The following is a 26536-nucleotide window of genomic DNA, read 5'->3' as shown; positions in this document are numbered from 1 at the left end:
AAATATCACACTGCAGAATAAGACTGGTGGAAGAGGGAACAAGATCAAAATGGCAAAGTACTTGTTTTCTGTATCCTCTCTCTTGTAACTGAATTTGGGATTTACAAAGGGAAGATTAAAAAACTGTACTCCTCAGGATTACATCATGTATTTTAAATTACATTAAACAGTGAAACTGCTGCAAATGCTACCTATCTTCTTTCTCACCAAAATCCATCAAACCAGAATGTTCTGAATGATGTTACTTTTTCATTCAGTATTTACTGAGAATATGTAACCTCTTGGGCATGGGAGTAAAGCTTAATTAATTCATCTCCCTTTATGTTGGATATTCATAAGCTGCAAAACCTAATGTTTAATAAACAAATTTCTCAGTTTCAGATGTCTTAATTGGTTTAACTGAAAAAATAAAGGCAAATTTGTGATGTGTACTGACTGCCATTATAGATCTTCAGTTTCTGAAGATGGATGCATTCAGCAACTGCAAAACTAAACAGGTAGTATGTATTTGCTTTTTTTTTTTTTCCCCAAAAGGTTTGGGTACAGCATGTAAGAGATGTTTGGGATTCTGGCTAGTCTCTTCCTTTAGGAAGCGTTACATCTGAACAGCAAACAGGGAAAAATTTCATCCAGTTAATAGCTGGCAAAATCAACATAGCATTTACACAATTCTAAAACTCATATCTATGCAAGTATTTTAATAAATTAATGCCTTGAGAATTAATACAAGCACATTAGAGATTATATTTTTATCATCTATGCTTCTTGAAGTTTAGAATTTACAAATACAAAAACATTCAGTGACGCTGAATTACATGTCCAGATACTGGCAGCAGACAAGGAAATTAAGTTATAGTGCCATCTGCTGAAACACAAGAAGGAACTGGAAGCAGATTTTATACAAAACAAAGAGAAAATAAGCTGGGTGCTTGAAGAACCATTTATCAGCACATTATTTACTAGAACCTAGACAATGCAGAGGGTGGCCCATCTTTATCAGGATATTTATACCAAGTATTTAGCACTTGTCACTGCAGAGATAAATAAGGTAATACTTTTCTCAGGTTCCCAGGAGCAGAGACACACAAGCTTTCCAGATACCTGAATTCCCATTCTAGAAAGGTTAAATGCCCCCTATTAAGTTCTGCTGAGAAACCTGAAGACATAAGGACCTTCTAGCATATGTTATTAATATTACTGTTGTGTGGCAAACCCTAAAGACCTCAAACTGACCACGGTTGTTTCGTGCCTGTGTGTGTGAATTTACTCCCTCAGGAGACTAAGGGATATATGGAAAAGAGAGGTGACCCAGTGATACAAAGAAGGGAACAATTAATTTAAATTTGGAAGATCCATTCTCAGTCCTAATACAGCCTTGCCCTGAAAACTTTGCACTTGAATTAAAATCATAAATCTGTCATTGTTTCTTTTATAAAATTTGAACACTACATCTGAGTCTTCTCTCAGAATACAGTGCTGTTGATCTAAAAATGACACAGAAAACTTAAATTAGAAGTATCAAGAGAAGTATACGGAAAAGTAGACTGTAAGATGCAACCTGTTATGTTGAAATAAAATAAAGTAATCTTGGAATATTTCTGCCACACAGAAAATCAGATTTTGATGATGGTTTCCCCAGCAATAAAAAAGGGAAAATCCCAAGCCATTTTGAAATTACGAAAATTTAAAATTAATTTTGCAACTTAATTTATTCTTAGATGCACATCTCCTCAATCAGGAATAACTGGACATTTAATATATTAAAACCTTAAAATGAGTATCTAAACCATGCTCTTTGTTTCTGGAGGGCAAATGAAAATAAGTAATAATGCAAGCTATCACAGCTTTAACACAAATTCTACAAATTAATTCCTATCTTTACCCATTAAGGCAGTCCAGCTCACTGCTTTGACCTGTCTTCCTGAGAGAATGCTGCTTTCTTTACAATGGTACTTGCCTCTGGCTTGAGCAGTGTAATTTAAATATGTACATGATCTTTGGGTAATTTACAAGCAGCATGTTATACTATTTATTTTTCTCAGTCCTGAAATTACCTCTTTTATGGAAAGGCTGAAGGTCCATCACTACTAATTTGTATCTGTGGCATGAATGAAGGATTCTGAGTTTCCTCAAGATGTGCTGCTAACTTTTTAAATTCAACTTTGGCTGAACAGTTTTAAGCAACTATTATTATGTAGTAGAAGTAAAAAGTAATGACTGAAGGGGGAATTTAACTCTCCTTATCCTTTTAGCTGTCTAAAGAATGATGACCTGTACAGACTAATCTCAAATCTCAATGGGATGAATCACTCTCTAAAAACACTTTTTCTTTCATTATGTTTATTGGGAGCCTAAGAGTGTTCCTCTTAGCTTAGTTTCCTGTATTTTACCTTAGTTTAAGCAAGTCTCATTCCTTTCTAATTTTAAACTTCAGCTATACAGACATGCAGTAAAGGAGAGCCCATCTCTAGAATATTCCCCAGAAAACACAAACAGTGTTAATCTAGATACAGTCTGTACAAAGTATTTTTTTAAAAGTGCACATTTTGTGTCCTTTCAGTAAAATGGCAAACAGCAAAGCCTTATATGAAAAGTATTTTATATTTCTACTTTTTAAACAAAAGCTAAGACTAGACATCTGGCAGGGAAGACTTTTTCATTAGAAATTGAAAAATATTAGAAAAAAAAAGATCAATGTATGCAAAAGAGTTTTAAATATGTTTGGAGAAATATGAATAATGGGGTAAAAATCAATCAAATCAATAACTGACAGACCACTGTATCCATGTAAGGTTACTAGAACCTTCCAATCACAACTACCTCCAACAGATCTGTGATCTATAAAGAACAGCTTTCAAAATGTTTTTGTCTATAATAGCAAAAAAAAAAAAAAAATTCTCTGTCATATATGTTTATGGTCCTGAAATGAAACAGAAAAGTTCAGAAGTAGGTTAGCAGGTTGTGGCATTATGCAGTCCAGGTTGGCTTAGGAACATCTAAGCTGGCTAGTTAGGTGCAGTTAATTAGAACAGTGGGTTTGTGTGGCATGGTTTTGGTAGCGTGGGGGTTACAGGGGTGGCTTCTCTGAAAAGCTGTTAGAAGTTTCCCCTGTGTCTGATGAAGACAACGACAGCCAGCTCCAAGTTGGACCTGCTGCTCACCAAAGCTGAGCCGATCAGCGATGGAAGTAATGCCTATGGAATAACAGAGTTAAGAAGGAAAAAAAAATTACTGGGCAAAAGGAAATTGCAGCCAGAAAAGAGCAGAGTGAGAATGTGTGAAAGCAACAACTCTGCAAACACCAAGGTGAGCAAAGAAGGAGAAGCAGGAGGTGCTTCAGACACCAGAGATGAGATTTCCTGCAGCCTCTGGTGCAGACCATGGTGAGACAGGGTGTGCCCCTGCAGCCATTGGGGGTTCACAGTGGAACAGATATCCACCTGCAGCCCCTGGAGATCCCATGCTAGAGCAGGTGGATGCCCAAAGGAGGCTGTGATCCTGTGGAAAGCCCACACTGTACCAGGCTCCTGGCAGGAACTGTGGTGCTGTGGAGAGAGGAGCCCATGCTGAAGCAGACTTGCTGGGATGACTTGTGACCCAATGGAGGACCCATGCTGGAGCCTACAGAACTGAGCCATATGAAGGGGACCCACAGTGGAGCATTCATGAAAAACAGTAGTTTGTGGAAGGAACTTGTGTTGTAGAAGTCTCCTGTGCGAGGGCCCCCATGCTGGAGCAGGGGAAGAGCATGAGTCCTTCCCCTGTGGAGGAAGGAGCAGCAGAGACAATGTGTGGTGAACTGACTGCAGTCCCCCAATCCCCATCCCCCTGCACCACTAGGGGCAAAGAGGAGGTAGAGATTTACAATGAAGTTAAGGCCAGGAAGGAGGGAGGGGTAGGGGTATGATGTTTTGAAGACTTGGTCTTATTTCTTATTATCCTATCCTGATTTGCTTGGTAATAAATTCGATTAATTTCCCCAAGTCAAATCTATTTTGCCCATGACAGTGATTGGTGAGTGATCTCTTCCTGTCTTTATCTCAACTCATGAGCCCTTCCTTACATTTTCTCTCCCCTGCATAGATGAGAAGGAGAATAATGGAGCAGCACTGGTGGGCAGCTGGCATCCAGACAGGGTCAAACCACACCATCACCATTTGAATGCCTCTACTGTAGCTAGAGTAGGTTGTTGCCTACACTAACTAGAGGAACAGTTCATCAGCCTTCACACAGACAAGCCCAGGGATTCTTTAGATGTATGAAAGCATCACAGACCTGCTGACTGCAAGTTCTGATGATGCAATGAAAGCTTCCTACTGATCTCCTTACTGAGAGCTGCTAAAAGTTCATTCTGGTTTAAATGTAACAGTTTAATATACTTAATACCTAATTTTAAAGTTATCCTTTCTATATCTCACTAAAATCTACCACTTCACCAGCTACAGAAAGCAGAACAAAGACAATTTTACAGATAACCCTAGGTCAAGAGCTTCCTTGTGTGTGACAGAACTTGTAAAGTTACTCAAAAAGAGAAGCCAATAATCATCTTCTCTCTCCACATACACCTGTTCCCAGAGGATTTAAGAAATCTTTGTCCTGCTGTTTATTGCATGGCTTGCTCCACACCTCTCAGCAGATGCTGTCTCCACTACACAGCTGTGTCACTCTAAGTCCTGTATCTTCTTGGTCTCATATCACATTATGCTGTGGCTAAGTATCCACAAAACTTGTGATGGATCTGACCTCGAACAATGGAGACATAACAGGGTAAATCAATCACATCCGTTAAAGCATCCTGTCTTAAGAATTCTGTCATTTCAGCAATTTCAGCTTTGCTTGTGACCTAAGGAAAGAGTCTCACAATTCCTACCCTGTTTTTGTAGAACTCCCTGAATTTTCTGTAACTTCTGCCCTGCTCATTTCCATTCCTTCAAAAAGATACTTTGATAGCCCTTTCACTCTGCTAAAAGATGCTGACCCATTGGCATACTGTTCTGCTGCTAGCTTGTACTAATTGACCCTCTGTCTTGACAGATACCCAGACTGGTTATTATCCACTAGTTTTACTCCTCTCACTCCTCCAACAATGCCAGGGAGAACAGATGCTGTGCAACCAGTTAAGCACTGCCAATTTTATTCTCTGCCTGGCAATGGGGACTAGAAGTGCCAAGGTTGCAGAACCCGGGTTGCATTATAATGCTGTAGTCTGCCAATTAAATTTCACAGTCTAGCTTACAATTCCAGAGCCCTGAAACTTAATTTATCTGCAGAGATAAAAGGAACATCTGAAATTACTTTTATTAAGAAATTTAACAAGAAATCATAAAAGAAAAGATCACGGTTGGAAATGCAAAATGAAGATATTGATGCTAAGGCTTTGTGCAACCGTATTCATTTAAAGAGAAATCTATTCAGGGTTGTCTTTTCAGATTGTCAGATTAAAAAAGCCACACAGCATTTGCTTCTAACCCATAATTACAGATTATTATGGAATACAAAAGATGCCAGGCATAAAAAGCTACTACAATTCACTACACTGTAATAGAACATGCAGTGGAAGTAAATTTTGGCAAATGCTTTAAATATTAGCTTTACATAATATGTATAGGTGAGACTGTAATTAGGACAGAATGAATCCTTCGAAGCCTCTTTCATTCTGACCCTGCAGATGATTACTTTTTACTAATAAGGCCACAGCCATTTGACAAAAAGCCAACTATAGTACCTTGCTTCATTCTTCAGTAAATTTAATAATTACAGCTTCTCCTGCCAGTAGTTCTCAGATCAGACTTGTTCAATCCAATACTGAGCTTATTAGGGGACAGCTCTATGTTTAGAATTCTTTGGCCAAAAAAGTACTTGAGGATGATGAAGCATGCCTTAGACAAGGGCACAATGATTAGCCATTTTCTCTACATAAAAAACAGCACGTAGTCACTACAGACCACAAAATCACCTGCTGTTAGCACACAGCTGCTACAAAGAACTGCTGCATTTATCTGGTTCTTAATACCTTAAAAAAGCCTAAATGGAACAACTTAATACAGAGGCAGAATAGCACTACACAGAGTTGCTCATATCTTAATCTCATATTTTTCAATTTTCTTCCCTATGTAGCCATTTGATATTTACTAGATACACTGCACAATACATGATAGTCCTCTGTAGCTTAGATTCTTGATTCTTTATTTTTGAGTTAAGAAAAAAATGTTAATTCCCATGTCTCCTAAGGTTTTAACTACATAAGAGAAAATGTATCTCTTTTTAAACAAATCTGTTGTTTTAAGCAGTGTAAAAAGAGATCAACAACAAATTAAGATAGGCTAAAAAATTCATGGAAAGCATTCAATACTGCAATGTCAAACAGGAACAAAAATCCAAAATTCTCCTAGAATAAGGAGCAAAATAAGGAAAAAATCAAATTAATTTACTGAAAGTAAAATGAAAAGCAACATTTATCCATGTTGCAGTACTTAACACTTCTGCTGATACACAGAGAACAGAAGAATCCATATCATATTGATCTTGATGTTGTTCAGAACACACTTATTTCAGTTAATCAAATGGTAATTGCTCAAAATTACATTTGCTCATTCCATACTAATGGTTCTTACCTAGCGTCTACATATAGCTGAAAACCTGTGCTGTAGGCCAACACTTCAACACTGAAAACCTAGACAAAATTTTTTTGAAAGAAAATGCATTTAGGCAATTAGACAAACCTTCTGTAACTGGCTGAAGTTTAGAAGACCTCTCTGAGTCTGGAGAATGCAGTGGTTCTGGTTCCTTTAAGCTCTCTAAATGCATAAAAGGATCATAATCCATACATGCCAGATCAGAAAGGCTTAGAGGAAAATATTTTGGGTTGCTGAAACACTGAGACCCATAGACACATCCATGCAGAACCTAGAACAAAAGCAGAATTTCATTACATTAACTACAGAAATTTATACTTTTTAGTTTTATAAGAAATGAAGTTTATTTTTATTTGCATTTTAAGAAACTATTCTGTAGAAGGCAGGCATGACAAAACGTTGGAAAATTTTAGATGCTTAATGTTTACAGAAACAAACTCTGGTCTGCAAAGAAACTATTACCACCCAAGTGGAATTTAACAATAATGAAACAAAACTTACAAAAAGGCATTAAGCTACCTTTATTTTTAGATCTCCTATCTTCTTTAATTACATATGCTAGGTCTAAGCTGCTAGAGGTTTTAATCCCCTTCCCTTGCAAAAAGGATAAAAATCCCTTTCTCCTGTGTTTCCAAAGACAGTAATTGTAACTTAGTGCTTTTTGCTTTGCTCAATGCTAAATGAAATTGCTTGATATATAAAAGTTACATCCTTTTGTATTAAATGTATAGTTAGTCTTCTACAATACAAGCATCTGCAATCTACATGACATACAAAAAAAAAGGGCTTGGTTAACCATCCAAAATGTAAAACAAAATCTACTACTCCAAATACACCAAAGGTCAAGCTGTTGCAGTGAAACATGCAAGAACTGAGCCAGCAACCTATATTTCAGGAGTAGTATGGAGGTCAGCTTACAGAAAACTTTTGCCTTCATTTCCATGGAAACTGACACTAGCCCCATATATAGAAATTCTTAATAAGTGAGTAAGAAACATGTACCTTATATATACAATTAAGAACAGATCTTTCAGTCTTATCATTTTCTGTTCCTGTAGTGTGAAGAGGCTGCAGCAAAGTCTTCAATGGCAAGGCCATTATCCAATCCAATAAGCACAGAAGTAAAGAAACCACCAACTGGAAAAAACACTTTCCATTACAAATCAATTAAGCCAGCACCTGCTACTTCATATTTATCCCTTGACTTTATTTCTCTGTTTTGCCTTCTTTTTTTCAATTCAGTAAAGTCAACCTTCTTCAGTAATGGCAGGTCCCACTTGTTAACCACTGCAGCTTCAAAACCTATGGCATCAGTAAAAACTTTGGCTACTGAGGTATTTAACAAAGGCCATCCATTCAACAGTTTCTCATCAGGGTAAGACTGTGAGCAGATACTATACTAAAGAGGATACCCACAGTTTCAAAATTGATTTGTAGGTTGTTGTTTTTAAAATGACAGATAACACAGGTCCAAATTAAGACTGATGTGCCATTTTGCACATAAATTTCACTGTAAAGTGAATCAAGGATTACACAAAATGGAACTAATTCACCTGTATTTAGTGCTTTATAAATAACACAGAATGTATCAATAATGTTATGCAGCACTAGGTATCATCTGAAAGAAATCCAACTGCTTTCTGTAGTGTAGGTTTCTCAGTTAGCAAAAGAATCAAATCCCTCTTGGGATGTTTTGAAAGACTCTGGAACAGAATTAGATTAAGACACAAATCCACACAAATCATCAATAACTTACAGAGTAAATAAATGTTTTTGATTTTCAAAACTCAGCTGTGGAAGAGAAGACAATTCAGATAAATATCTGCAAGATTCTCTAAAATATTTCTCAAGGTAAATAGAAGTCTAAAAAAAATCCATTTACCTAATATACTAATTTCACATAATTCATTCCATGTTTGTCCCTCAAAAGTATAATAAACCTAATGATGAAGGGCACTGAGTCTTTTTATTTTTAACCAATTTTTCAGAAACCCATTAGGACTACATTTGTAAAAATAGATAATTTTTTATTTGATATTTCATGTACAATGATTGACAGTAGTTCATGAGGAAACTTGGTCAATTATGGAAAGCATCCTCAAGGGAAAAGTGGGTAGCTTGGCCTATGAGTGTAGACTACAACAGCCCCTGACTTCTTGCAAACAGAGACAGAAGGTGAAACACAGCTTTGAAGACCAAAATGAACAACAGATGAACTCCAGCTCCTTGTGGGAATGGTAGCCCAGAATGATGGAGCTGTCAGCAAAAAACTGCACCGAAGTGCCCAAATTTGAATGACCAAATAAGCCCCACAGCAATGCTAATTCAGAAGAGTAGGAAGCAGAAAGTACTAGAAATGAAAAATACTTACCCTCTTGTCCTGCTCATAAGAGGAAGCTTCTGTACTGGGTAGCAGATGTGTAATAGTTGCTATCAGAATCTGGGGAAATATACCATATTTCTTTTAAAATAGAACTTAAATATTTAAGTTTAAAATGATTTTTAAGCAGGTAAATATAACATATTAATATTAATAATAATTTATATTAAAAATATTAATAGCAATTGATGCTAGATTCATGGTTAAATTCTATTACAGTGATTTTGAGACAAGTTACAGTATTCCTTGACAATTTTTTTTTTTAATAAAAACATTTCTAATTGAGTTTTGCAGAATACATTGAAGGAGTATGTTCTGTTTGACTGATGTAGGTGCATTAAGGACAATGAAATTACACAGCTACCTCAAATATTCAGGCATAAAAAGAATATGACTCAACACACTTGTAGGATGCGGGAAGAAATCTGGTGCTGGTTTGTGTAGGTGCTATCTGAGTTACATTATTTCTGAGAACAACTAGAATTTGTATATACCCTGTCTCTATTTGATCAAAAATATGTCTCCAGAAGAGCACAGAAATGCTTGCTGTGTCTCTTAAGAAGCTTTCACATGAAAAGAACCTGGAAGCCCTCTGTATTTTCTCTGTGGCTCAGACTCACAGAGGCAATAGTCTACTTCCTTGTTATGGGAAGCACATTCAAAATCTTATTTTTGTTTTATACTGAAAGTCTTTCATGGATATGCAAAACACAGCTGCAGATCCATATTTTAGGCAATCATTTTCTTCCTGAACTTAAATAAACATGTTTGAATATATTTAAGACTAATAAAAAATTATACTTTATTGACAACATTCTCATGACACTTTTTTTTCTGAGAAAAAACAGGCATGATATAAACACATTACATGTCAATACTTGAGTCAGGAAGTTAAATGTGCTGCAATTCCCTACTGCTAGTGCTAAGTAAGATTATGTTTATACTAATTCAATGTTTTGCAAAACGTAATTGTCAATATTCAGGTGTTTAATTTTAGGGTAATACATTGTAGTGTTCCATTTAAAAGAATTGAAAATTCCAATTAAAAAAAAAATTACTTACTTGAATAATTCTTAAAGGTGAATCAGCTTGATAGAGTTGAAGTCTATTTACATAATGTATCAGCATGTTCAGCATACTGCAGGCAACTTGGGCTACTGTTTTATTTGGAAACTGGAAAAGGGAACACAGCACAGTAACATGACAAAATTATTTCATGTAAGAGTACATTAGGTGGTAGGGTGGTCACAAATTTTACTCATAGTTTTATACATATAGTTCTTTAAGTATCTATTTACCAGAGGAACACAATTAAATTTTACAAAACTCAAAAGGAACTACTTTAGATTCACAAACAGATGTTAGCAGCTAACACCAAAGTTTTGGGACAGATATCCAGTGAGGTGCACACTAGGAAGGGGAGAAGTGTCTCCTAACTAACTTCAGACTGGTTAGTACAATATCATGAAGCCAGGAAGAAAGAATTAATTTCTTGTTATCTTGATGATTATTAATATTAATGAATTACTGCAAAGCCCCCCAAGGATCCAATTCTGAAATCAGAGGTCTTTGCTGAGAATCAAGGCAGGTGAAGAGCCACATGCCCAAAACACAGCCTGTAGTACTAAACATGAGCTGAATTGTTCTGCCATCTGCCAGCGACTGCTGTGCCCAGCGCATGTTGGAATGGAAATGAAATTCACCTTGGCTTCTGTGCTTAACTCTGCTTTTCTTTTAAAGGCAGGAGAAAGTTGCTGCTCTGCAGCCTGACTTCCACAGTTACTGTGCTGGTCAAAGCAGAAGGGAACACATTTGTATAACTAATTCCCAGTCTTAGGAGGGAATGCACACCCTGTTCTACACTCCTAAGTGGAAAAACAGAATTTAAATAAAGGGATGTGTTTCCCTAAATTGTTGATGCACAAGACACGTAATTGAGGTTTTTTTTACCTTCACTGCACTTGCTTTAAAACATTAAGATGTGCAGCAAATGACAAGGACAAAGTTAATATTACAAGTTAATTCCTGCATTATTAAGAACATATTTTATTTCAGTCTCACTGTATTCAGCAGTGAAGCTGTTACAGGTATGTGCTGTAAAATGGCTCTCTACTTCTGAACTCAGAAAAGGGCAATTATGCTGTAAAAACATTTAGATGTACTTTCTTGGCTTCATAGGCTTTTTTCTTACTCAGACCACTTCTATTAACCCTTCAGAGAGAGATGCACCTCACAAAATTTAAAAAACCCAAACCTTTAAGAAAGTTGAAATGCCTGGGCAATGAAGCCTGAGTAGAAAATAAAGATTTTAGAATAAAATTTTTGCATGGCAAAAACTTAAACTGAAAATACACTGGAAGAAGACTCTGTTCTGGGTCAGTGCTTCTTATCAAAGCAGAGCTATCAATTTTTACATTTAAAGTCTTGAAAAGCAATGTTACAAGCATAAGGAAAAGTCTGGAGTACAAAGCTTTAATTACCCTTTTTTATTTGTAGTAGCTATGTAAGCAAAAGGAAAGACTATGAATGGCTCTTGCAAGTCATTCAGGGAGTTGGAAACCTGAGTACACAATGGGTAGTTAATTCTTGTTCTGACTTTCCCTATTTCTCAGTGTATGTAGTTTCATGTTATTGTTGACTTTTAGCTCAAAACAGTAAACAACTCATATATCCAAATCTTCACAAACTTTATGACAAGACTATCATTACTTTTATATCCCTTATGAGACAGCCTCTCTCCATGCTGTGAAAGTACTCTGTAAGAGCACAGTGAGCAGGGTATAGATTCTAATGCTCGAGCTTGAGTGGCAAAAAAAAAAAAACAAAAAAAAAAACCAACAAAAAAACCCCAAAAAACCCAACCAACCAAACAAAACCCAGACACAAAAACAAACAAACAAATAAACAAAACCCCAAAAAACACCCTAAAAAAACCCCCAAACTGAATGCATGACAATTTGATGACAGAACTTGAGATCAAATCCAGATTGCTCAAAACATCCCCTAACAAGCTTGCAGGAAAACCCCAAAATCACTGGAGATGAAAAATGGGGTGCACAAACTGGGGTAGCTTAACACAGAGCATCCTGACCACTGAAAGTAAGAAAAAAATACCTGAGAAAAAGACCTGGAAACTTTTCAGAGTCACTGAATAATTGGCCATTCACTACTTAAAAACAGAAAGCACTTCTTTTTCTTAAATTTTTAATGGTTCTTTTCCTAAAGAGGCTCTAAAATGAGGAGGAATGAATAATTTTTATTATTACTGGCTGGTTTACACAAATCAGGTTTTTTTTTTTTTTTTCATTTAATAAAGGAACAAAAGTAAGCAGAGACATAAATTTCACATAAAGGATAAAGTGTATAAAGTAATGAATATAAATAAATTTAAAATCTAATCTTGCAAACAATTTTTTTAATTCATGGGAAGAGCATCAGGGAGGAAGTTTTGATCAAGAATATGGGGGTTGGCTGAAACAGATCAAATCCTTCATGTGCTTCAGAAAACTGTCCTAGCATGGTCAATATATCACATTTCAAAAGAATGCTGTCGCTAGGGTAGAGTTAATTTCCTCTCAGCAGCTCTTGCAGTGCTGTGTTTTGGATTCGGAATGAGAATGGTGTTGATAACACACTAATGTTTTGTTTTTTGCTATGTCCTGTTTATCAGAAGTAAAGGATTTCTTTTTTTTTCTCTTGTCTCATGCTGCGCCTGTGAGAAGGTGAGCAAAAGAAACTGGGTGGCAACCTGGCTGGGATGGGTGACCCAAACTGACCAAAGGGATACTCCACACCATAGGACATCATGCCCAGTACATAAACTGGGGGAGTTATCTGGAAAGGGGATCAGTCTGGCTTGGGAAGAGGGTATCAGTCAGCGGGTGGTGAGAAAATATATTGTGCATCACTTGGGTTTACTTTCCTTTCTCTTATCCTTACTATCAGTTACCATTATTACACTGTTTTACTTTGCTTTTGATTATTAAACTGTTGTCATCTCAACATACAAGTTTTGCCTTGATTCTCTTTGCCATTTCACTACAGCGGGTAGGAAGAAAGGAGACTGAGCGAGTGGCTGCATGGTGCGTAACTTCCAGCTGGGCTTAAACCATGACAAACACTCAGGCACCTTAGAACAGACAGTTCTGAGAGCTGTGGGTTCTGGAAGGACATTCTCCTGGATTCAAGTAGCCTCACTGACTATGTGTCAGGTAATGAAACATTCATTTTTCACCCCTTTCAAGTTAGTCATTTGGTTCTGACTTCTTTTACAAGAACCTTCAGAGGGGGCATGGAAATACCTGTATGATGCCATAAACATTACACCTGCCATTCTTTGTCTCTGGAAAATGTCCTATGTTATAAAGCATAAGAATTCACCACTTTTATATTTAGTAGAATAAATTGTGGACATAATTTTTGAGAACTCTCTTGATGGGGGGGGGGAAAGATGCCAATGAACAGGCACTTTGCCTGTTTCCCAACTCTCAGGGTTTTTCTTGGAAAGGTAGTCTTACTATAAGGTTAATTTTTGTAAGGGTTCATTCTTTCTGGATGTTAAATGAGGAATTTAACCTTGTCCATTCTTGAAAATAACCTATTGTTTAGCACTCATTCAACTAAATCTGTACAACACAATTTTGTGATGTATCTGCAGCATTTTTGAGAGAAGCAGAATAAAATCATAGGTCTGGATGACTGGTTAGGATCCTTTGTGCTCAAGCTCCAGCAGAGGCTAATGTAGACAGAGCAGTATTGCCACGTAGCTGGGAGAAGCACTAGCTATATCCAAAGCAAGCTGCTGAACTGCAGCTTTGGATATGCTTCTGGGATTTCACAAATAAGCATGTAATTGCTTAAAAAAACATTTCTATTCAATGTTATTTGTTCAATTGAACTTATCAGTAAGTCGGACTAGGCCTATAGCTCTCTACCCATTCATTTCTCCTGAAAATAAGAAAATAATCCATTCTGGGAGTTCAAACCTCTGACTACTTGGTAGCCAGGAGATTGCTAAGGTAACAAATTAGAGCTAATTTATTTCTCCCATGACAAATTAATGAACTTTTCATTTCGTTATTAAACTCAATTGTGAATGTATACCATTGCTCAGAACTGGGAAAAAAAGACAATGTGCATTGGATGGCTTTGCCAAAAGCAAAGTAGAAATATAAAGATCTTTGTTTTCTCATTCAAAAAGTAATTTATGTTTAATATAAATGAGATACAAATACTTGGTTTAATAAATACGTCAGAGAAAAAGAACATAAATCACTATGAATTTCCAGATTAAAAATAGTTCAAATATTGATAAATTGAAGCAGCAAGATAAAAACATCATTTGCCTTATACCAAACTTGCACAGGAACTTGATAAAATGCAAAAGTTAAGCGTCATTAAAAACCAAGGGCAAAACCTTGGAAGAGGGTATTAGTGGAGCCGCAAAGAATGAATGTGATTTTGCAAAACAGGAAATTGCAATTTAGAGTCTAATACTAAAAGCCCTGCAGCTACCTTATACAAAGACTCAAATCCTGCTTCACAGGATGTGAGCAGCTGATCTGCTAAGATATTTTTTAGATACCCATTGCTTAAAAGAAAATCATAATCCCCAACATCCGACAGAAGTCATATGTAACATGTGTACACTCTAATTTTTATTAATCTGTATATACAGAAAGACTAGACTATTCATAGAATTTTGATGCAAACAATAAACACACAGAAAGGTTCTGAAGATAAACTGGAAAACATTTTAAAAGTTGAAGCCATTGCTCACAAATATGCAAATTTGAAAACTGCTTAAAACCAAGATGTTTTTACTAATATTCTAATTATTCTATAAAATAAGAACAAATGCAAAAAGATTTAAATAGCAGGAAAACAAAAACACTCATCAAGGAAAAAAAGCCAAAAATATGCAGATCCTGGAATAAGCATAGAAAAGGACTCTGCCCCAGTAAATTAAACATTCCTGGTGCTTCCATGCATACAGTGTAAGTACTCTGCATTTCTCACTAAATATCTAGCCAGGGCTAAGAGGCAATATTGCATAATTCAATGACTTGAACTCAGGAGTGAACATGCACAGAATGCTGGGAGAATATCGTGGTATGTTAGAGTGATATATATCAAAATAAAGATCCACTATCTTATCTTCCCAGCACATGATTCTCTCCAAACTTAAAGAAGGGAAAAGAACTTTTGACATTTCAGAGATTCACTCATTAAATTGAATTCTCTCTTTTATAAGGATGGCAAATGAGACTGTGAAGTAAGGATGCTAAAATGTCATTATGACTTTGAAAATGCAAAGTATCTTTACACATAAAGGCAATATACATTGTAAAAATTTAATTCTCTCACCTTTAAAGAAACACATATCACATTCAATGCTTCCTTGATCTGAGGATGATGTGATTCATGGACTAGCTCCTCACAGATCCAAATACCAAGGCTGCAAAGAGCAACACATCTGTAAAACAATGTTGGAGGACAAGTTGTTGAGAAACATTCTACAGGAATGTGCAATTTTTATGATTTGTTAAGTTTTGCTAAAGACATATAACAACAAATATGTTTTTAATATTTCTAAAACAACTGCACAAAAACCTTTCTAGTGCTGTAGCTTATTTAAAAATGAGCAAGAAATCCAAAATATGCTGGTGAAGGCAGAGGAAAGGGCAGAGGAAGCACCCATCTGAGCAATTTAAAAATCCAAAAGACATCAAGAACTCCTGAGTTTCTATGTGTGCTTTGATTAAAAATATTACCTGAAATCAACGTATGAGAAATTCTTATATTTTCTTAAGACAAAGCGAAAATTGGGGTGGGAGCTTCCTCCTTCCTAACACAAGAGGTTGCTCATATTTAGAGCTTCTGAGACACAGAGATGAGAGGGGAATGTTACACAAAATCCTGGATAAAATTGGACAGCAATCCAAAACTGACAACAAGAAGGCTGGTCATGTGACCTGCAATGCATTACATCTGGGAAGGAAAAACTGTAGGCTAGAACAGAAACAGAAATGACTATGAAGTCTGTGCTGTAGAAAAAGGATTTTAAGGCCACACAGAATCATGAAAATGCTTACAGACAGCAAAAATACATACAAGAATTAATTGTACATTATAGTGTAAAACCACCCTATTTGTACATTGTAACAATGTACAAAAAAAATTGTACAAAAGCAATGTACAAAAGAAAAATTGCAAAGTGGAGAGTGTAATGCCTTTTAGAAAGCATAACATTTAGATATGCCTTCTTGTAACACAAAAAATTAAATTAATGCGATCTCAGGATATTCCCTCTTTTTCCTGTGTTGAGAAATATTATCAGCTCACATGAAGAAAGAGGTAAGTGGGCTGATGAAAAACTGCTCTTGGTTTTCCAAAAGAAATGTTTAAAGGTTCAATAAGCTGATTTTTCCAGGTTTGTTGCTTTTCAGTTATGTACTTCTAGTATTTTTAAGTGAGAATATATTAGTTGGACATATATATTCACTCTATCCAAATATGTAAGGCACACAAACACACTCTTCCTTGGTAGGCATTAGAGATTCCTGTTCCAATACCATACACAGGACTGAATGTTTTTGAAGATGGGTATAGAGGAATAAAATCCCAAGCAAATTAAGAAACAGAAAACTGGTAACAATCCTCTCCACAGTTGTTTATTTGATGAAGATGCTTAGGTTTAAACATCAGAGCAACCATTCCTAGTTTAATGCTTAGCTTACTTTTTTCTGCTTCTTGTCCATACCATAATAAGGGCTCATGTACACTGGATTGTTTCTGTTTTTCAAATTAAATAATGTGATCTAATAAAAAAAAAACTACCCTTCCCTCATAAAGAATCTTGTCCTAATCAAAGTAAAGAATGCATTTCTAGTCCAGAAAATCCCTGAGCTGAAAACCAGAGTAGTCTGGGAAGGCTTATTCTCTTACCCTATTTACACCCTTTCCTACCAGCCACTATCACAGAAAGAATACTGGACTAGAACAGACCAGTTTGCACATTTAATATCTCTGCTACAAACAATTTCAAATTCACATCATGGACCACAGTTTTGGCAGTGGTGAAGAAAACCATTAATAAAATGCAACAAAGTTTTACTTTAAGCTCTCTAATATATTCATCTCAAAACAGTCTAATAAAGAAAAGTATCTATTAATGCAGAAGCTCTTTTGTATGGCCTACCGTGCAGGACCAGATGGCTCCTCTCTTGCCGAACTTAAGACAGTTTTAATTATGAGTTCCTAAAATGAAGAGGAAATACTCACTGATTTACATGCAACTCATTCACAGAAAGCATCAAAATACTATTATAGTGCAGAGAGGCATATTGCATAGCTGAGTCCCTGCATTGTGGTCAGATGAATTCTTTGCTTACCACTACTCCAAATATCTAGCCTGTCCCAGATACTCGCTACTGTGCCACCCCAAGAATATCCTACACATTACTGTCCTAATTTCTACTGATGAGCCATGTATCCAATTTTTGTCAAACCATTTCCATAAAATATCAAGGGTAAAACAATAAATAGTGAAGGACTCCCTGAAGCTATCTTGAGTAGTGCTAAAGGGTATGACAGAAAACATCTTTTACTTTAATGTTTAAACAAGCATTTTTAAAAAAATTAATTGATTTAAAAAATATTTTCAACTAGTAGCAGACTCAGTGCCTACAGTGCCTTAAGAGTGCTGTCAAGAAGAACTTTGACTCAACTACAGTGAAACATCCCTAAAGCTGTAGGCTGCCCTTAATATAATTCACATAAACAGCAATTCTACAATAGAAATGAGAAAGAAGGAATTCAAAATCAGTCTCCAAAGAAGAGCAAAGTATAAAGCAGCTCTCAAGTCATCATTTCTCCCTAAATTGAAACGGTTTGGAAAACTTAATGGGAGCCTTTCTTAGACACACACTGAGCTCTGAGCAGTTTCAGTGTCACACTACCAAACTGTGTCATAACAGACAACGTAAGGACTCCATTAATATTTGCCTTTTGAAGAAAAAACACACTGCTGTACAGAACACACTGCTGTACAAAAATATTTTAAAACCTCTAGGAACACGGGCAGATGTCATCAGTTGTGAAATAAATAAAATGGTCCAAATAAATTAAATAATGAATCTTAAACCTCTCAATCTTCTTGTCCCAGCTAATTAAATCTGTGATACCTGCAAATCACCCTAGTGAGAAGAGGCTTAAAGGGTCAGATAATGTATCATTTCCTTCTACAAACATAAGAAAACACTTTATGATTAAATTAATAGCAATTATAATGTATCTTTAGAAGTAAAAAGTTTGACAAGACTTTATGGGATCTTGAGTCTTATGATCTATTTGAAATTACTTTCAAAAATTTTAGGATCTTAAAATCTTAATATTTTCTGCAAAAGCACAATATTAAACATGTATTTGGTAATAGAATACTAGCCAAATATTCTTAAAATTCCTACCTTAACATCTGTAAACTGAGACACAGCAATGTCAGGAATATTTGGGTGAAGAGCTGGTAGTTCATGATATAAATTGGGAAAACAGACTAGAGATCCTAAAAGAACCTGTGCTTCAACTCTTGGTGCCTGAAAAAAAAAACAGGTGGGAAGAAATATATATTCTTACTGCAATCAGGAAGCTGGCATTTCTAGCTGCCTTAAAAGAGAATGCTGGCTGAAATTGTACACAGCTATTTCCTTTCTCCTGGAAATTCTGAGCTCCTGCAAAGCTGAGTAAACAGAGACCTCAGCTCCTTGGATTGTTACTCATGCACACCCCTGCTCTCATTTTCCAAGACAGTAAAAAGGAGGCAGAAGAATTGTTAGGACTACAGACAAATGACAGAGCTTCTAACTGGGCTCAGGTCTTAGGTTCAGCTAATTGACCAGGATGTGGAAAACTACTAAATGTGATATGAGGCATTGCTGAACAGGAAAAGCTAAAGTGTAAGAAGCTGACAGAGACTTCAGATAGTACCTTGAGGGAGACTAGATTTCACAACTGGTTAGAGAGGGATTGATGGGAGAAACAGTCAAAATTCACAGACAGTTGGAGGAGACTATGGGGGATTTGAAAGAGTACAATATGCACAGCCAACAGCACCTAGGCAATCACATCAGTATTACTACATAAGGCTGAACTTGCATGAGTAACAAAATCAGAAATGTGAAAAAAAATCCAAACAGTGCACCTTTGAGTTCTCAAGCCTGATCATAAAAGTCATTCCATAGCAAAGACATGGACGAATAAGTACATTTTTTAAATGAAATCATAGTCAAAATGGACATTTACTTTAAAACATTTTCAAGCACAGAAAAATGGCAGTCACAATTTTTGTAACTCTAAAATAAGATTCTCTGCTTCAACAGTAATTTTTGCATTCTTCATGTATTTTCTGGAGAGGCATGTGTAGTGCTCTAGAATAAATCATTAACATTATCTGTATTTGATAAACACTGCATTGAATTCTGGGATCAATTTAACACCCTACTCAAGGAAAAATATACTGCTCAGTACTCTCTCAAATTCTTCCTCACCCATAAATGAGAATTAACTGATGAATACTTACATTGAGGAAAGAAGAAGCAGCCACTCTTCCTGCTGCTACAATGAAATCCATAATAAGCATGGTAGCACCAGGCAAACCAAGTGAAAAGAACTGAGGAGAGCAGTGCTTGATGATTGTATTGACAATATCCTCGCAGAAGGAAAAGGGAAAAAAGGAAGAGTATCAACACAAATCAAATGAAAAATGAAAGAAAAAAGGTAGGTATTTATAAAAGTTAGAAAGGAAAAACGTGAGAAAGAAAACATTGTGGCCAGTAGGACACTCAGTGAGAGAAGAGTAGCACAAAAAGAGAAAGTCCCTAAGTATACTCATATTAATCTAAGTAAACTTGGTATACTTTATAGATCAATTTAAGCTTGGACAATAGTTCATATATTAATTTACAGACAGCTTTTAAGAGTTCTGTAACTGATTAACCATTCATTTGAATAGGTACAGAAGAGACACACTAAGATAACCAGCTATTATACCTTAACAACTGCTTAATCATCTCCAGCAAGTATCGCCTAACTTTAAAAAAGCTTAGCCTCTTACATATACCCATATGGAACCAAAATTTGAAGGAAGATAACAAAGTGTTTTGTAACATTTCTGGTACGTAGTTAATCAGCACAGCATATTATGTTCTTGTAGACTTACAAAAATCATTGTACGTGTTGCAATTTTTTCAAAAGTACTTGAAAAAAAATATAAAATGCTTTAATTGTAAAAAAACATCCCAAGTCTACAGGTAGACACCCCCCCGCCCTTTTCTCCTTTGAATAATTCTCCATGAGTAGCAATATCCAACTAAATGGCAGTATGTCATAGGAGGATCTTCAATTCAGCAAGAAAAGCAGCATTAATGGTTGTTAGAGGACAGAAACTGGAGACCTGTCCTATCCATAGTCATCTGTGGAATAATTTTGGACTAATTCTATTCTTCCCAGTTAAAGAAAACTGGGCTGTTTGAACCTTTGATCTACGCATGCCTATAATCATTCCTCAAAAATGTTCACAAACTCAACTTTTTTACACTTCTGCAAAACTTCAAAAACTATTTAAGTCATACACTATTTTCAGACTTCTTAATATCAAAACCTATAAAAAAGGTCTACTCCCACTGATCAGATACGCTCAGTACATCTCAGTTTGCTGGTTCCTATACTTGCTGTAGAAACAAAGTCCTCCAATGTAGTGAGCACAATTTACTAGCTAAACTGTTGCATCAGGGAGCAAGTAAGAAGAACAGTAGACTTTAGAGAGATCTGCTTCCTTCTCTTTCTTGCATACTTCAATCTGTAACATACAATCAATAAAAAATGAGAGAGTACCTTTTCTGCCCTCATATTTGCTTGAAACGGACTACAAAAAAAGCATTTCTGAATAGAACCAAGAACATGAGGATCATTTATCAAAGTTTTCTTTTTAGAAAAAGTATCAGTCACAGCACTAATTTCCAAAACAAAGTTAAATTACTCAGATGAAAATACATTGAGTATTTTTAAGAACAGAATTTTATTTTCAGTCAAAACATTTATATTACCTTGAATTTCATAATTAACTTACTTGATCAACATGAAGAAGTCCACAGTGCATTATATTGTAGAAATGAGTTAAAAAATCCCTGTTTGGAGAAACATCTTGTCTTCGTTTCATTGTCTTACAAATAAGCTTATAAGCATGTAGCTTTCCTTGTTTGTATTTATCAGTCAGCATTGTTGCCTACAGTTTTAGAACAATATTTATTATTCATAAATTAAAAAATACATTCGTTTTAGGACAATATTTATTATTCATAAATAAAAAAATACATTAAACACTCTTCTACACTTACGTTAACTTTTATTTCTGTTTCACAGTTTAGTGCTCAAATTTACCTTGAAGAGCCATGGTGTTAGAATTCTCAATGGTGGAATTAAAACTGGGGGAGATGGTGAAGTTAGGTTATCTGTTGAAATACCAAGATTGTCTCTTATCTGCGATTAAAAACAAAACAGAAACAGAATTATTTAAGGGAAATATATAAGGCGGTGTTTTTTTCTTTTTGAAAATCCCACCCAAACAGGTCAGGTTGGAGAAAAGTTTCAGTTCTTTTACCTTGGCCAGATTCTGCCACAGTTCACACAGATAATCAAAAACCTGGGCATGAATTTCTGGATCCATGATGCTGTTGACATCTCCCAGAATTCCTAGCATCCTCCTCCACATCACAGTAGCAACATCTGCGTGCCATCCTGTAAGTGTTCCCCCAGCCATCACACTGCAACATTCTGAGGGGAATTCACTAGTTTCTGTAATGGAAGAAAAAAAGCATAGTGAGATCTAGCTCTCCAGAACTGCAAAAGTTCTGATACAACTATTAAATACACACTCCTCATAAAACTGAATGATCAGGCTTTCAGAATAAGGTACTTTTTACCCATTCAGCCACCTCAACACTGTATAGTTAAGCTTTGTCTATTATAAACTCTGTAGAGGAAGAATTATCCTATTTCTCATATTCTTTCATGAAATAACATTTAAGGTCACTGCTGAAGCTCTAATACAGATCTGATGGACCTAGTAATGCCACTCCTCTTGTATTTTCTTACATTCCTTGAAGTCAATGAATCTCCAGAACCCCACTTGGCTGATTTCAAGTAAAATTATCTTTCAACTTTACATTTTTCCTACTAATACATAAAGACTGTTTTCTTCAGAATCTACTTGGAAAGCATGTTATTGCAAGTCAAAGAGAAAAGTGTGACTAAACTTGTCTCTAGTTATTGTCCTTTACACAGGTAATTTGTATGAGTGGAGAGGCAACATTGAGTAACTTAGCACCACAGTCTTAACACCCACCTAGCTCTTCCCACACATCAGTGCTATATGAATAAACATTCTTTTTTAGGTGGAAGATGATTTATGTAGACTGTCTATATAAAGAAACCTTCAATAGCTTATGATGGCTCAAGTCTACTCAGGTCATGCTTAACTACCTAAACAGCCTCAAAATACTAGATAATGAGCCAGCTTGAGAGCAGCAAGCATTCAGAATTCTTTCCACCCCCTCAGGTGGATAATTCATTGGGATCTTCTGAAAATCTTGTAGCCTTCACAGGCATACCAAATCAAAATTAAATCTGAATTCAGCCTAATCACATAGCCTCTTCTTTTGTACTTCTGGGCCACTGTGGTAGAGACACTATTGGTTCCTAGGCTGTAGATTTTGAAGTACAAAGCAAAATGATCTTTCTGTCCATCAGTAGGCTACTTAAAGAAATATGGTCTGAAATACATAGCAGACACTCTTTTGTTTCCACAAGACCAAATGCGGGAGAAATATTCACATTGCATTTACAAAGAAAATGTATCTTAGAATTCAATAGCTAAAATAGTTGATGTAATTACAAATTGATTTAAATATGAAAGGGAAACGAACCAAACTTGCAAGGAGAAATTATAAGATTATGAAATTATGTCTTATTATTTATACATCAGTAATAAAACAGTCCATGGCAGAACCACATGCTAGATTAAGCTGCCACAATTCTAAGCAACTAAAACAACAATTATAAATATGTGGACTATTAATCCACTGCCAAAAACTCCAATGAAATGCAGGTTAAAATGCAAAAGGTTTTCCTTTACTTTTAAAAGCAATCACTGTAATTAAATATTTTTTGAAGTGCAGATGAAATAGCCTTGTACAGGACTGTTTACAACTCATGTGATACTAGCTACTTCACTACATTGCATTAGATAGAAAGAAAAAAAGAAAGAAAGGAAGAAAGAAAGAAAGAACAAGTTTGTATTTTCTATTCCAGATATTGCCTAGGTCATCTGGCGTCTGTAAAACAGAGTGGTGGAGCTTCTCATCCAGCTGCAGATCCTTCTGCTCATTATGATCTGCATGCAGAGTGGCAGGAGAGGGTGTCTGTGATCGGGATCCAAGAGCAGATTGGATTGGAGAAGCACTTTCAGAGCCTGCAAATGTAATTTTTAACAGTTACCTTAAAAGCCTTTTCTATTTTCTTGAGCTATTGAAATGTTGTCTAAATACAGTGTTAAAAGAAAAATGGGCTGCTTCTATGTATCAAATTGGGCCAAGAAAAGATAAAAAACAGTAAGCAGATCTCCCTGTGAGTGGTGTTCTGAAAGAAAACGAAGTACATGCAGAAAAACTGAAAGATGAACATCAAAATCAGACAGGTAAGTGGACTAGCAGACCTCTATTTTAGGTCCACATAATTCTAAATGTGGTCATTTTGCAGCACTTTCAGTGTTTTGCACCAGCTAAATTTCTCATCACATTCCCTCACCTAGATTTCTCTCTAGCAAAAAGTTTAGGCAAAAAAATTTCCTGGAACAAATGCTTTTCCAGGGTTATAGATGCATGCAAGTTAATTTATAAATAAAAACTCAAATCACTAACTGATAATCTTCAGTGTTTATCTACTGATTGAGCTGAGAAAATCCATAGGATGAGAAAATTCTGTAGAGTTAGAGGGGTGTTATTTCCTTTAAAACAGGAAATCACAAGTGTCTGAATGACAGTGCTACAAAGGCATTTTTCTGTGATAGTCTCTGAGCAACCTCTCTAGGCAATTATGTGGTCTCCACTGTGTGATCTGTGGAGAGGGAGTAAGTAGTTGTATTTTTCTTCTGTACTATCTTATGTTTCACATCCTGAATTAGTCTGAAGATCCTTATAAACAGCTGAGTTTAGCCAGAACAGTCACATAGCAGACAAAAAGAGAATATTCACAACAGACTTTTCTACACACCAGCACATGTTAAAATGGAAGAATTCCTATTAATTTTAATTCTTCGATAAATGAAAGAGGGACACAAAAATATTATGTGTAAAGTTTGGTATTAGTGATAAAGTGAACTTTAGGGACAGCAATTGAAGAGTGAGTCTTTTAAATAGCAATTTTCCCAAATTATTGTGAGAATAATTGACGAACATTTCTCACTTGAGAGAAGTGTTCTTTCTTATAAAGAGAACAAATTGTTTAAAGAATTTGACAGAAAATGTTATTGCTGTTATCAGAATAGAAATTGCAGAAAACAATCTTTATTAGGTTGTTAAACTGCAAAGGTCTCTATCTCCTTTAAATGGCTAAGACAGTGAAGCTTTTACTATCAATTTAAATCAACACCTCTAGGCAGGATAGAGGGACACTACTGCTTCACACATATACTGCTGTCTCATGTGACTTGCTACTGACTACCAGTTTTCCACATGCTTACAGAGATAAACTAAAATACACCCTTCAAAGATGTTCAAAGAAGTATTTTCTTACTTCATTTCCATCCTGCTCATTAACAGGGGACAGACGAAAGTAGTTCAAAGAAGGAGCAATAAAGAGTGATGAGGAAGAGAGAAATTGAGAGAGAGTGGGATAGAGAGGGAAAGAAAGTGAACAAGATGGAAAGAAAGAGCAGGCAGGGAAGAGAGGGAGCAGAGGAAGGAGGGAGAGATCTTCATATGATGGAAGAGAATGGACAGAAACAATTATGTAAAATTTGCAGAACTACAGAACTCTGTCATTAAAAGATACTCCAGCATACGTGGATCCGACTTTGACTGAGACTTTCACAGGTACAACTTGTTCTAGGACTAGTAAACAGCAGACAATGTCAACGTCATCATTTACTTAGAATATGATTTAATGCCCATATACCAAAACCAAATTATCCTTCCAAAACCCTTCAGATTTAGGAAGAGTAGTTTTCTGATCAGCAGAACCACTGAAAACTTGTTTATTATAAGTGTGTTTTGAGGCTGAGTTTCTGCATTGATTTGCTGGCATCTAATATAGTGAAATTCACATTGCAGCTTCCATCATGAGAGTCTGCATACATGCAATTTTCACTAGATAGCTGTCTATCTTTCATAAAGCATCGAAGAAAATAACATACTTTTGTTTTTATATGTCAATTTAGCAAAAATTAGACAATAGGCTGCAATATTGTTGTGTGCATGGAACAGTCAGAGATAGACAAAACAATTGCACAAGTATTGTTTCCTCGGGAAACCCAGCTAAATGCATGTGACACACAAGAGCTGCCTTTCTAAAACAGTGATTCAAGCAAGCAGAGTTAACCACAGAATCTCTCAATAGACAACTCAGTCACTAATTGCAGTCTTATCAATTCAATTATAGTCCACACTTGGACAAAAATACCAAACAGTAATGAAGTTATTAACATATTAAAACATACAAACAAACAGAAGAAGAACAGATCTACAGCAAGGACCTTCAACAAGCACACAGCAAATAGAAAAATGAAGAGAACACAAGTCAAGCTGAACATTGTGGAACAAGCTGAACAACAATGTCCATGAAAGCTAATACCGTGGTTCTTTCAGCAGAAGGGCACTTTTAAAAACTGAAAATTATGGCAGAGGAAGTAAAGATGTCTTTCCATAGCTCTGAAAATGCAGAGTTTGATTTCTAACAGAGAACAAGACACAACATGTAGGTACAAGCTTTCATAGAAATACAGATAATTGTTGCAACTTGTTACTTGTTACAACTAGGGTTGTAACAGGAATGGGAGCGTATAACAGCTATGGAACAAGGAGTATGAAAATGACTATGGGCATCTTTACTTCTCATGTACAAACTCTGGTAAGACACCATTCTTTCAGATCATCCTCATAGAGAAGCATTTTCTCTTTCACACAGGAGCCCATTCAGTTTTGGTTAACTGCATCACTTTTCAGTTATACAAATGCAAAGTGATGTCACATGGCCAAAAAACTAACATTTTGCATAATAAAACCTCTCAGTTACACAACAGACAATATAAAGAGATATTAAGATGGATGCATATAAAAGAATCCCAAGATACTTCAATATTATACACTAGTTTGAAGGAGCACAGTGAAAACCTTTCAAAGCAAAAACAATTTATGAAAATTAATTATTTAACTAACAGTAATAGAAGGACATTTGTAAGAGATCTAGCATA

General features: G+C 35.8%; 1 protein-coding gene across 2 annotated transcripts in view; it reads right to left on the bottom strand.

Annotated features, from left to right (window-relative positions):
• Positions 1–26536, bottom strand: part of RALGAPA1 (Ral GTPase activating protein catalytic subunit alpha 1) — a 131318-nt gene that overhangs the window by 51863 nt on the left and 52919 nt on the right. For both annotated transcript variants that reach the window (XM_053944606.1, XM_053944607.1), the window contains exons 21-32: positions 23387–23539; positions 21671–21864; positions 21451–21549; positions 21140–21295; positions 19592–19720; positions 18483–18608; positions 17216–17274; positions 15382–15490; positions 10078–10188; positions 9007–9075; positions 7638–7772; positions 6723–6906 (exon numbers count right to left, since the gene is read on the bottom strand). In XM_053944606.1, coding sequence (XP_053800581.1) covers positions 6723–6906; positions 7638–7772; positions 9007–9075; positions 10078–10188; positions 15382–15490; positions 17216–17274; positions 18483–18608; positions 19592–19720; positions 21140–21295; positions 21451–21549; positions 21671–21864; positions 23387–23539 — 1524 coding nt within the window. The remainder of the gene's footprint in view (positions 1–6722; positions 6907–7637; positions 7773–9006; positions 9076–10077; positions 10189–15381; positions 15491–17215; positions 17275–18482; positions 18609–19591; positions 19721–21139; positions 21296–21450; positions 21550–21670; positions 21865–23386; positions 23540–26536) is intronic.

Source organism: Vidua chalybeata, chromosome 6 (assembly GCF_026979565.1).
Source record: "Vidua chalybeata isolate OUT-0048 chromosome 6, bVidCha1 merged haplotype, whole genome shotgun sequence".
In the NCBI taxonomy this organism is placed as follows: Eukaryota; Metazoa; Chordata; class Aves; order Passeriformes; family Viduidae; genus Vidua; species Vidua chalybeata.
The sequence above is the reverse complement of the archived record's forward strand: the minus strand, read 5'-3'. Positions and strand labels throughout refer to the sequence as shown.